Genomic DNA, 13,906 nt, shown 5'->3' with positions numbered 1-13,906 from the left:
TAGTTCCTGGTGGTTTACCTCAAATACGCTAGAGAATTGAGTGTTTCCTTTGTTTAATTGTGCCTTTTCCTTTGTTATTTCCTGGATTTTTGAATCTGTGCTCTGTTTTTGACTTCACCATTGGATTCAGTATTTGGACTTTTGTTGCTGTGGATTGCCTTGCCTTCTCAAGTAATTCCATTGTTCTCTAAGGAGCTTCTGGTGCTACAGAGCATCTTTGTTAAAAAAAATCCTCCCTAGAGGGTAACTTCTGAAAGTATTTTTGGGACTTCTTTGCTTTTGGGACTACCAAATCACAACACCTTTTGTCTGGCGGTATGGACAGACTAGTTAACTGCAAACCTGAATTGGGTAAGATTATTAAATTATTAGAAGATTAGATTATTAGCTTATTGTTATTAGAAGTTTACAGCCTCTGAAAACTAAGCTTCCCATACCAAATGGAACTATTAAAAGTTAGTAGAGTCAATCTGTGTCAAATCAAGAGATTTTCGAAAATGTTCCTGATTGACCATCTCCAATTTTATTCATACTTCCTGAAAATAATGTCACTATACTCAACAACTAGTGTGCAAAATTTTAGACTTGTAGCTTCATTAGATTCTGATATATGGAGGCTTTGTATGGCCTTTGTACTGTAAACATGAGTGCTACTAAAAACTACAATGTTCCATAAGTCCATCCATCCATCCATTTTCCAACCTGCTGAATCCGAACACAGGGTCACGGGGGTCTGCTGGAGCCAATCCCAGCCAACACAGGGCACAAGGCAGGAACCAATCCTGGGCAGGGTGCCAACCCACCACAGTGTTCCATAAGTCACAACCTTTAAACTGTCCATGCTAAATGCATGAATTTTTCAGGGATTGTTATTTAGTATTGAATGTCTTTAACAGGGCGGCACGGTGGCGCAGTGGGTAGCGCTGCTGCCTCGCAGTTGGGAGATCTGGGGACCTGGGTTCGATTCCCGGGTCCTCCCTGCGTGGAGTTTGCATGTTCTCCCCGTGTCTGCATGGGTTTCCTCCGGGCGCTCCGGTTTCCTCCCACAGTCCAAAGACATGCAGGTTAGGTGGATTGGCGATTCTAAATTGGGCTTGGTGTGTTTGTGTGTGTCCTGCGATGGGTTGGCACCCTGCCCAGGATTGTTTCCTGCCCTGTGTTGGCTGGGATTGGCTCCAGCAGACCCCCGTGACCCTGTGTTTGGATTCAGTGGGTTGGAAAATGGATGGATGGATGTCTTTAACATCTCAAACAGTGGATCCACAGAGTCATATTTGCCAGTTTACAGCTTGCTGAATATAGTCTAAAAATTAATTTTGAGCTTTAGAGGAACTTTGACCCTCTATATCTCCACACAAAACTACTCCAGATCTTTCAAATTTATATAGGTATTACTCATGTTATGGCTCTCCTTCAGCAGCAAGAAATTAAAAATGGAAAAATATAATTTCCTACCTATATTCCAAATACATATTGCCTATGTGTGACAGAATCTAATATAAATAGAATTATATCACAGAAAAGAGATTTATTTGATTAGTAAATGCAAAAAATATTAAGTTGTAACCTTGAACCAAACTGTACTTACTAAGGTACTACTAAGGTATCCAACATGCTACATTAAACTACTTCTACAAATAGTAGTAGTAGTAGCAGTGTGTGTGTGTATATATATATACCCCACCTCATTACCCCCCCCCGTCCCCCACACCACACACTCACCTACACCCAAAACACCTAATTTTGCTATATATTGCCTTTGATTCTTGTATGTCTAATCATTATTCTCTGATGACGGCTCCTGGCAGGGGCTGAAAGCTCAAGAATAAAAAACTACTTTATGATATGTGATTCATTCTCTCCCTCTGAGGACCTCCAAGTACAAATATGCAAACCATATCACAAACCTTCGCTTCCATATATATATATGGAACGAGCCCCGGACACAGACAGGCAGACATGTTTTAAGCACCACCACACGTTTATTTTACAATTAATATTTACAATAATAAGTGCACACACAACCCCAAAACTCCCCCAAAGTCCAGGCCTCTCTCACTCTGCCTCTCTTCAGGTCCGCCTCCACTCCTCTCCTCCGAGCTCTGTCCTGCTCCTCTACCGACTCCAGCCATCGAATGGAGGGAGGCATCCCCTTTTATAACCACCTGGATGTGCTCCAAGTGCCTCCCAACAATATTCCACCGGCACTCTCCAGTGTGGCGGAAGTGCCGGCTGCATACCCAGAAGCACTCCAGGTGTCCCAGGTCTTCTTCCCCCCAGCACTTCCGGGTGTGGCAGAACATTTGGCAAACATCCACCACAGTGCTCTCTTCAGTTGCGAGAAGCAGATCATGGAATGTCAAATAATGCAAGGGGAGCAGTAGAGTGTGTACGCCTGATGAGCCCAAATGAGGGCGAAACACGTGTTGCGTACTCTTTGCATTATTTGGCAGTAAACTATGCAACATTCCATGATCTGCTTCTCACAACTGAAGAGGACACCGTGGCAGATGTTTGCCGAATGGCAGACCAACCACAAGTGTTACCTGGTAGGTGACTACCCACACAATTCAGGTCGGGACTCAGACTATGAATGCAATGAATGTAATTACTCCGGACCTACAGGCTGTCAAATAAATGAACCACATGCTGTGGCGCAGCATAAAGGGGCTTTGTCTCTGACACTGACGTCCGAGGTTCGATCCCCGAGACGGGAGCAGTAGAGTGTGTATGCCTGTTAAGCCCAAATGAGGTACTCTTTGCATTATTTGACAGTAAACTATGAGATAGATAGATAGATAGATAGATAGATAGATAGATAGATAGTGACCTGTAGGGGATGCCACTGAGCCCCCAAGCACACCAATACCCACAAACGTCCCAGGTTCACGTAAGTGAATTTTATTTTCACAATACCTTTACAACTTCTTTCTATTGGAAATGGAATTACCCGAGTACAATTTTCTTCCTTCCTTCCTTCCCTTTCTTTTTTCTTTTCCTTCAACTCCTCCAGGTGAACTTCGTCCTCCTCCTCCCGACTCTGACTCCCTGAGGTGAGGTGTTGGAGCCCTTTTATGCTAGACCCCAACAGTAATTCTGGTGTTAAAGCACTAAACATTGGAAGCACTTCCAGGTCTTGTAGACGTTCCTTAAAGTAAGGAATGTCTGTCTCTGCAGCTCCCCCTGATGGCACCCATGTAACTCAGCAAGACTGTCTAAAGGGACTGCAATTTTCAGTCTGCTCTGTGAGTATCAGTGCAGATACTGTAGTCCAGGTAGACTGCCACCTATTGTTTCGGGGAAGTAAACAGTCCATATGTGTGTTCTCCCCTGTTCTTCTATATGGACAAAAATATTGGCATACATCTCTTAATTATTAAATTCAGGTATTTCAATCAGTATGTAGTCTCCATTTACATACATTTGTGGAACAAAATGAGTCATTCTGAAGAGGTCAGTGACTTCAAGTGTGTTACTGTGATAGGAACAACAGCAACTCAGCCACAAAGTGGAAGACCATGTAAAGTCACAGAGCGGGGTCAATGACTACTAAAGGGCATGGTGCATAAAAGTTCCCAGCGCTGTGCTGATTCCATAGCTGAAGAGGTCCAAACTTCCTCTAGCATTAACTGTGCGGCGGCAGCTTCATGGAATGGGTTTCCAAGGCTGAGCAGCAGCATGCAAGCCTAACATTATTAAGTCCAATGCCAAGCATCAGATGGAGTGGTGTAAAGCACACCATCACTCGACTGTGGAGAAGTGGAAATGTGTTCTATGGTGTGACGAATCACACTTCTCTGTTTGGCAGTCAGATGGGCAAATCTGGGTTTGGCGGATGCTGGGAAAACATTACCTGCCTGACTGCATGTTGCTAAAAGTGAAGTTTGGTGGAGGGGGGATAATGGTGTAGGGATGTTTTTCAGGGTTTGGGGTAGGCCCTTTACTTCCCGTGAAGGGCAATCTTAATGCTCCAGCATACCAAGACATTTTGGATACACTATGCTGCCAACTTTGTAGAAACAGTTTGGTGAAGGCCCTTTTCAATTCCAGCATGACTGTGCCCCAGTTCACAAAGCAAAGTCCATAAAGACATGGTTGGATGAGTTTGGTGTGGAAGAACTTGACTGACCCACACAAAGCCCTGACCTCAACCCCATCAAACACCTTTGGGATGAACTGAAATGGATATTGCAAGCCAGGCCTTCTTGTCCAACATCAGTACCTGACCTCCTAAATGCTTTAGAGAATGAATGGGCACAAATTCCCACAGAAACACTCCAAATTCTTGTGGAAAACCTTCCAAGAAGAGTGGAAGCTGTTATAGCTGCAAAAGGGGACCATCACCATATTTAAGTCTATGTATTTGAATGCAATGTTTTTAAAGTCCCTGTTGGCGTAATGGGAAGGTGTTCCAATACTTTTATAGTATTTATGCATCCTCATGGTCACTCTAAGGATTAGTTTGCTCAATTGAAAATATATCTTTTGGACTTCTTTTTTGCATATCCTGGAGAACACTGATGCACATCAACAGGGAGGCAGTATAAACTTTCAGATGATGTGGAAAAGGGCATCTGTGCAATTTTTAAACTCTTAAAGTAGACACTATTTGTTTGCAGTTTGTTTAAATTGCAGAACTGGATTTAGCAGAATTAAAGTGTTGACATAAAATTCATATATGAATTCACTGACTGATATTTGTAATTGTGTCACACATGTCTGTGATTAGATAGATAGATAGATAGATAGATAGATAGATAGATAGATAGATAGATACTTTATTAATAAGTAGTAAGCTTCTGTTCTTTGAATTTCCCTTTGTAGTAAGACATGGCATGTTTGATACTTTAATAAATATAGTTTGGTTCAAGGTCCCAACTTCATATTTTGTGCATTTACTAATAAAAACAATCTCTTTCAAGTGGTGTAATTCATTTTATGGCACTTTGTCAAACATGGTCAATATGTATTTGAAATATGGACTTAAAACATTTTATTAATTCTTAATGTCTTATGAATCAAAAGGTTTAATTTCAGATGGGCACCTACTTGCTAAAGAAGAACTATACTACGAGTAATACCATATTTGAAAGAACTGTAGTACAGGAAGGTAAAGTTGCTCTACTACAACACAAAAGTAATATTTATACAGTTTTCAGCAACTCATATATTGGCAAATATGCAACTGTGGACCAGCTATTTTAGATGTTAAAGGCGTGTAATATTAAAGAAAATTGGATACATCTAGCATTAACGGTTTAACTGTTAAGACTTAAGGCATATTTGTCATTTCACGTTTTTAGTAGCACTCTCTCGTTTTTACAGTAACATTTTGGTCAAGTCCCCTTTAAAAAAAGTTTCATATCTCAGAAACTAATGAACATGCAAGCCTAAAATCTGGCACAATAGTTTATTTCCATAAAGTATGACGGGAATCGGAGATGGTTAGTCGGGAGCCCCCTATAGATTTCACGTCGTTTGGCCTAGTATGGTTTTTCTGCACGATCGTGTAAATTAATGTTTGCATGTGCGTGTTTAAAACAGCATATTTAATCATCCTCTATCGAAAACAAAATCTTCCTTGGATTAAGCAGGTGTAAAAAAATGTTCAGATGGTTGGGTGATTACAGGTCGCAGGATGCCGCTGCTGGCCCCGGTGGTATCGGACATGAAGCAGGAGCCAAACTAGGATACTGTAACAACGTTTAAGTTCCACAAACCACACTCATTCTATACTAACACACAACGCACGGCTGGTGATACACTTACTTTGCAAACAATGGGGGTAATCAGATGTTTCAACAAAGTAAAGCCCCCACAATGTCACCAGCTATTAAATTGAATAGGTTGAAGTGTTGCAAGGGCGTGTTCACCTCAGTGTGACGCACCCCGATTGATTTTAATAACCTTAGCGGATGCGAATAATAACTAGCATCCGTCTAACATCAGATATTTCCGTTGTACTTTTAAAATAAAACACGTAGCTTTGTACAACATACTATCAGAACTAAATTCCATCCACTCATTGCATCACTCCTCTGTTGATAACGCAGCACTGTGTTCCGCTTAGGCGCTGCCATTTTTTAATCACGCGGGTTGAAATGGGGGGCTTTTATTTTGATTCAGTCTCTCCAGCATTCCGTCGCAGGAAGTTGACGAAGGCGTGAGTTCTTCACTGCTCACACGCATCTGTTGTCGTGTTCAAAGCTTGGCTGGACCACGTGAAACAACAGTGATCATTGGCGGACGGTAAAGGCAAGCTGCATACTTTTTAAATCATGGCGGCTCAGTTTTGAGCAGTTGTTTTGAAAACGAAAGTTATTTTGCACGTTGTTAGTTAAAATGATGCAGAATTGTTTGCTAAATGGAATCTCGTGCTATTCTTGCGCTGTATTGGATGAGGCGTATCATTAGGTAACTGTTCGCAGAAGCTGAGAATTCAATTTGCCAGTTGCCCTGCTCGTCTTGAAGATGGATAAAGTCGATGGAAACACGATGCTTGAACTTCCTAAAAAGAAGCTAGCTGCAGAAAAGATGGAGCGTGGGATGGGTTGTGGTGCTTTTAAAGATCGCCTCTCTTCTACCATAGAGAGGGAGGTGAAAGCAACTTCCCGAGGCATCATTAGTAACATTTCAGACTTGATGGACAGAGAAATTTGTAATTTGCAGTCGCAGAAAGCAACGCACCTGGGCAAGTTTTTGAGAATCGGCTCTGAGACTGAGACGTGTTTATCTCAAATCATCGAGGCGGCCGTCCGGTCAGCAGTGGGCATCGTCGTCTCCCAGTTTGCGTGGCTTGCTGATCAACGGTTTGCAGAGGTGCAACTCGAAAGTTCCTTGAAAGATAAAGAAATCAAAAGTCTGAAACTGCAACTGGAGATCGCCCAGTGTGAAGTCAGTGCAGTGCGCGAATATCAAGACCCTCCTGATCAGACGATCGCACCACCTCGACCGATTGAGGAGGCCGGAGGAAGAGGTAAGGGGGGAGGGGGGTAGGCCTCGAGGGTGGAATTAACAACAACTTAAAGATACTTGTTTGTCGTCGATGTACTGACCCAAAAATAAATGTCACAAAAATCTGGAAACCATCCAGTTTAAAGCTGTTGTTTTTTCATCACGTTTAGAAAACGAATAGACGGCTCGTTTAAAATGACGACACGACTAGGAGTAATACTACACAGACATGCCTTCAGTTTGTCCAGTCGTTTGTGCCTTTTCCGGGTCCACAGACTGGGAAGTAGCAGCCAGTCCTGGATGGGATATCAGGGTAGTTCATTCAGTCAGTCTGCTGGGCAGATTGATTGACAAGTATTTGTTTGTGTGTTTATGTCCCTTAGTCCGAATTTAGTGTCGTATCTAGTTTTAGGGAGATAAGTAATAGCAATTGAGTTATTGTTAGTGTCTTGGAAAGCTTGCTAATCTTAGCAGTGGTTTCAGAAGATCCACAATTTGGGAATGTAAGCAATAGCAGTGGAAATCTTGCTAAATGGTTTCTTGGAAAATTTGCAAATCGCGGACGATTTTTTTTCTGGTATTTGTTGATCTTCTTATTCTCAATCTGATTTGTCAGGTGGAAAAGTAACACGTGGAATCAAAATAATTTGGTATGTCTGGGGGGAATAAAACACTTGCATTCTAATATTGTTATGAATCAAGTTTTGCAAGTTATAGGCATGTCACTCTGAAGCTGTATTGGATAAAGTGATTGATTTGTCTGATGAATAATTGTTTATCTTTCATGCTGGCAAGTTGTGTTTATATAAGAAAAATAGACCTCATTAATCTTATATTAAATTATAACTTGTCATATACTGTGTATTATTTACTACTGTAAGTATAATACAGTGCATCCGGAAAGTATTTACAGCGCATCACTTTTTCCACATATTATGTTACTGCCTTATTCCAAAATGGATTAAATTAATTTTTTCCTCAGAATTCTGCACACAACACCCCATAATGACAACGTGAAAAAAGTTTACTTTAGATTTTTTCAAATTTATTAAAAATAAAAAAAACTGAGCAATCACATGTACATAAGTATTCACAGCCTTTGCTCAATACTTTGTACCTTTGGCAGCAATTACAGCCTCAAGTCTTTTTGAATATGATGCCACAAGCTTGGCACACCTATCCTTGGCCAGTTTCGCCCATTCCTCTTTGCAGCACCTCTCAAGGTCCATCAGGTTGGATGGGAAGCGTCGATGCACAGCCATTTTAAGATTTCTTTAAGAAGAAATAATGGAAAAACACTGCATGCCAACACACTAACTTCGTATACATTTAAAGCGGTGGAAGGAGCATTATTGTTTTCTAGTGTATGACTTCTTTTCCGCCACTGGACATCTTGCAGTTATTTATGAAACAGTGAATCTTATACTGTTTAAGGAATTTCTAATGAAGAATGTCGACTATTTCTGATCTGAAGCTCAAAATGAGATGATCCATGCAGCATTGTAAAGACGCCAAAACACAGGAGTAATTTAGTGACCAAGCTGATTCAACCAAAGAAATTCTAGAAATAGAGTAGTCAAGACAAAATATTTTCTGAAGCTCTGATGTGAAGCAAGCCATTCTTGCTAGTCATTACAGAAGTTTAAATGAGATGAAACAGTTGTGTAAAAGGATCCCACTACCTTCTAAATGATGTAGTGTTGCGATCAACAGCCATGGGAATCATTTGTAATTATAAAACACAAAACATTAAAAACTCTCCTGGGTTTTTCTATGTTATATTCTCACTTATATACAGTATTTAAGTTAAAGTAATGATACAGTGCATCCAGAAAGTATTCACAGCGCATCACCTTTTCCACATTTTGTTATGTTACAGCTTTATTCCAAAATGGATTAAGTTCATTTTTTTCCTCAGCATGCTACACACAACACCCCATAATGACAACGTGAAAAAAGTTTACTTGAGGTTTTTGCAAATTTATTAAAAATAAAAAAACTGAGAAATCCCATGTACATAAGTATTCACAGCCTTTGCTCAGTACTTTGTCGATGCACCTTTGGCAGCAATTACAGCCTCAATTCTTTTTGAATATGATGCCACAAGCTTAGCACACCTATCCTTGGCCAGTTTCACCCATTCCTCTTTGCAGCACCTCTCGAGCTCCATCAGGTTGGATGGGAAGCGTTGGTGCACAGCCATTTTAAGATCTCTCCAGAGATGTTCAATCGGATTCAAGTCTGGGCTCTGGCTGGGCCACTCAAGGACATTCACAAAGTTGTCCTGAAGCCACCACCATGCTTCACTGTAGAGATGGTGCCAGGTTTCCTCCAAATGTGATGCCTGGCATTCACACCAAAGAGTTCAATCTTTGTCTCATCAGACCAGAGAATTTTCTTTCTCATGATCTGAGAGTCCTTCAGGTGCCTTTTGGCAAACTCCAGGTGGGCTGCCATGTGCCTTTTACTAAGGAGTGGCTTCCGTCTGGCCACTCTACCATACAGGCCTGATTGGTGGATTGCTGCAGAGATGGTTGTCCTTCTGGAAGGTTCTCCTCTCTCCACAGAGGACCTCTGTCACTCTGTCAGAGCTCCAATCAGGTTCTTGGTCACCTCCTTGACTAAGGCCCTTCTCCCCCGATCGCTCAGTTTAGATGGCCGGCCAGCTCTAGGAAGAGTCCTGGTGGTTTTGAACTTCTTCCACTTATGGATGATGGAGGCCACTGTGCTCATTGGGACCTTCAAAGCAGCAGACATTTTTCTGTAACCTTCCCCAGATTTGTGCCTCGAGACAATCCTGCCTCGGAGGTCTGCAGACAATTCCTTTGACTTCATGCTTGGTTTGTGCTCTGACATGAACTGTCAACAGTGGGACCTTATATAGACAGGTGTGTGCCTTTCCAAATCATGTCCAGTCAACTGAATTTACCACAGGTGGACTCCAATTAAGCTGCAGAAACATCTCAAGGATGATCAGGGGAAACAGGATGCACCTGAGCTCAATTTCAAGCTTCACAGCAAAGGCTGTGAATACTTATGCACATGTGCTTTCTCAGTTTTTTTATTTTTAATAAATTTGCAAAAACCTCAAGTAAACTTTTTTCACGTTGTCATTATGGGGTGTTGTGTGTAGAATTCTGAGGAAAAAAATGAATTTAATCCATTTTGGAATAAGGCTGTAACATAACAAAATGTGGAAAAAGTGATGCGCTGTGAATACTTTCCGGATGCACTGTATGATGGAGAATCTTCAGCTGAGCCAAGAGAAGAAGTAGTTACTTGTTTTACATTCCAGTAAAAGCACTGATGTACTCTATTGTATACTTGAGCAGCACAGGTCCAGATATTGCTTGTATCTGTCAGTGTGTTGCTTCTTATTTTCTCAGCATCAGTACTAGTAATAACAAAAATAAATTACATTTATATATTGTTTTGGCTTTTCCCTCACATTCCAAAGACATGTATTCTAAATTGGTCCAGTGTTATTGGGTGTGGATGTGAGAATGAGTGTTCCCTGTAATGGACTGGCCCCCTGTTCTGGAAAACTCATTAATTGCATCTTCAGAAAATGGACAGTTTTTGAGTAAAATACAAAATATTGTGGTATTTTTTTTTTTATTTTATGAACAGAACATAGTTCTGCAGGCAGTGTGGCATAGTGATTTAGGCTTTGGATTTAAATCCCAGAGGGGTTGGGGGGGTTCAAATCCTGCTGACACCATGTGAACATGAGCAAGTCACTTCATCTGCCTGTGCTCACACTGGGAAAATAAATAGAAATGTAACCAAATGTATCTCTAACATGTTGTAAGTCACCTTGTATAAAGGTGTCAGTGAAATAGTAAGAGTGGGTAGCGCTGCTGCCTCGCAGTTGGGAGACCTGGGGACCTGGGTTCGCTTCCCGGGTCTTCCCTCCGTGGAGTTTGCATGTTCTCCCCGTGTCTGCATGGGTTTCCTCCCATAGTCCAAAGACATGCAGATTAGGTGGATTGGCGATTCTGAATTGGCCCTAGTGTGTGCTTGGTGTGTGGGTGTGTTTGTGTGTGTCCTGCGGTGGGTTGGCACCCTGCCCAGGATTGGTTCCTGCCTTGTGCCCTGTGTTGGCTGGGATTGGCTCCAGCAGACCCCCGTGACCCTGTGTTCGGATTCAGCGGGTTGGAAAATGGATGGATGGATGAAATAATAAGTAATTATATTAATCCAATCAAATGAAAAGAACATAGCTAGTGCAGTAGCATGCTCTTGTGACAGTCTGTGAAACTTTGTACTCCACTGTTTTCCGACTGTAAGAGCTATATTACACAAGGGAACCCCCATCTATATATTTTTATATATATTTATAGGGTAAATCGCAGTTTTTAAAAAAGTTAGCCACGGGGCTGACATGCTTACTTTTCAGTTAAATTAATGAGCTTTTTCATCGCCTACTTTTATCCATTAACCTTAGCTATAAAATCACAGCTGTATGCATATACGTTTACCCAAGATGTTTTAAGTGTAGGACATTCCCAAAACATGATTTAGCAGAATTGACACTTAATGACATTTCTTATGGGTTGGATCCCAGCTCTGGGTACATTTTACCCAATTTTAGATGAGATATATGTGAACAATGAACAGTCTTTAGATCTTAAAGAGGTAGTAGGTTCTTTTATTTTATTTATTTATTTATTTTTGGATTTAATATAATTTCATTAATCCCTGATGGGATATAGTCTTTTCGTATGAGAAAATTCTGCTGTAGAAATTCTGTCAGAGTACTAGTCCAAGCCAGCCAGTATACCTATGAAAAATATAGATTACTATTGTCTAATTTATGTAATTTCTCTGTGTAAATAAAACATATTTGAAGCTGTTAAATTTTCATTCTCTACAATGCGTTGATTCTCTTGGTTCTTGCCTTTCACCCAGTGTTGGGCTAATAGGCTCTAGGCCTCTAGATCTGTGAAATGCATTAGCCAGGTTTAAGAATGTTATGTTACCAAGAAAACCTTTTTTTAAAAAGTTTTTCTGATATATTTTTTACAAATTTCATTTAATTTCATATGTTTAATGTTAAGAGAACTTTCTGAGTAGTAATGATTTTAAAAGTAGGGAAATGCAAATATTACTTTTCATTTTAATTTCTTTGAGCTTTATAGAGAAAAGCCAAGCAAAATGACACCTTTTATTGGCTAACTAAAAAGATTACAATATGCAAGCTTTCGAGGCAACTCAGGCCCCTTCTTCATACATTGCATGCATTTATCTACAGTATATGTGTGTATGTATATTTACAATTATGACAACATCACAAAGTTGTTTCCCACGCATATATAAAGCTATGTAAATAATATAATGCTGGTTAGCAAATCTAAACTGGCCTTTTATGAGTCTGAATGCACTGATTTAGCAAATACAAGTAAGAATTTCCCAGTACTATGTACGCATGACAATAATGACCCGACAAAGCTATACTAAATAGAAGAAGGGACAAATAGAAGGTTCCTGGTAATGTGGAAATATTTTGAAACAGTGTTTAACTTTTTTGTCTCGACTTCAGTGTTTGACTTTCAGTCCTGTTGATCTAAATTGTGGATGTTCACCAGCTTCTCTAGATTCCTATTTTATCCTAAATGTTTGTATGTTGTGTCAGCTGATAATTATTAATTCTCCTAGTTTGAGTGCAGTTTTATGTCTACCTTGTTAATGATTAGTGTGCTCTAAGTGGTTGTCCATGCCTTTTTGATGGGATAGATTACCTGTGACCCACATGTTCTAAAATTGCCATTATATCTTAGTTACTGTGACATCATTCTGCAGAACTAACTGCTGACTTTAATTAAGACAGTTTGTTTTGCTCTTGTGTCTTGGGACATGTGAAATAATAATTAATTGAAAGAAGAATAAAATAACTCAAAGGATAACTGCATGGATAGTAGTAGTAGTAGTATTGTCACAAGTACAGAGTATTATGAAATTTGTCTTGTATATCTGATCAATATGCAATGCATGTTTTTTTTCTGGCAGTATAATTTTCAAGAATCTGATAAGATATTTAACTTTAATCAATGAAAAACACAAAATGGCGTACCTGTTTTGCTCCTGTAGATACAAAAAAGTAAAGGAAAAGTAAGAAATGTATGCAATATAAATGTGTTAAATCTGTATGTTTCTTTGCAGTGAGAGTGGACAAAATATTTGGGAAGATATGAATGTGATTTCACTATTTTATGAAATACAGTTATGAGGAAAACTTTTGAACCCTTTTGGAAACTTTTTTAGATTTGTTCATACATGGTTTTGTAAGTGAGATTTTATCTTCATTTGGGTCATAATAATTGATAATGATAGTGTTTTTTTTTTTTTTAAACTGGAACATACACAGTTGTACATTGTCTTCTTTGTTAAACTGTAATAAATATTCAGGGCATGTCCTTCAGGTGTCTTTGCAGGTTTAATCTAGAATCTCTTACATTCCCACTGAGTGCCCTATGGTTTTCATCCTGTCTTAAGTTTGTTATCTGGGCTGTGCCAGTGATCCTGGGATGAGCTTCAGTTTCCTGAACCCTGAACTGGTTTAAGAAAGATTATGTATGTAATGTATGTATGTATATATGTATGTATTCAGTGTAAAGTATGGGAAAACATTGCAATAAAGGTGAGGACATCTTGCAGAGTTTGCAGAAAGAGCACATGTTACAATGCCTAAGAAATTGAGAAAGAGGCCTATTATTAACTACAAAAAATACATAGAGTTTATTAGCTATCACATCTGTTTTATTAGGCACATCTTTTTTAAATAATAAAAGATTGTGAATTTCCCATTGGGATTAATAAAGTATCTATCTATCTGTTTGAGTTCTCAGTATTTCAAACACTGAACAAAGGTGTGTTCCATGTGAGGTTACTGCATAGGAAACTGCTGCTCGCCAAAAATCAGAAGAATATGCTGCCCCTTTCTAGTTTGATA

The 13,906-nt window shown here is 39.8% G+C and overlaps 2 protein-coding genes across 4 annotated transcripts in view; one reads left to right on the top strand and one right to left on the bottom strand.

Moving 5' to 3' along the window:
* LOC114662021 (myoglobin) overlaps window positions 1-13,906 on the bottom strand; it is a 213,702-nt gene that overhangs the window by 68,192 nt on the left and 131,604 nt on the right. The gene's annotated exons all lie outside the window — the stretch shown is intronic.
* Window positions 5,995-13,906, top strand: part of LOC114662016 (zinc finger protein 345-like) — a 47,837-nt gene continuing 39,925 nt past the window's right edge. The window contains exon 1 of the mRNA XM_028815300.2: window positions 5,995-6,976. Coding sequence (XP_028671133.2) covers window positions 6,472-6,976 — 505 coding nt within the window. The 5' untranslated portion in view covers window positions 5,995-6,471. The remainder of the gene's footprint in view (window positions 6,977-13,906) is intronic.

Source organism: Erpetoichthys calabaricus, chromosome 12 (genome assembly GCF_900747795.2).
Source record: "Erpetoichthys calabaricus chromosome 12, fErpCal1.3, whole genome shotgun sequence".
NCBI classification, from domain to species: Eukaryota; Metazoa; Chordata; class Cladistia; order Polypteriformes; family Polypteridae; genus Erpetoichthys; species Erpetoichthys calabaricus.
This window is presented reverse-complemented; position numbering and strand designations above follow the sequence as displayed.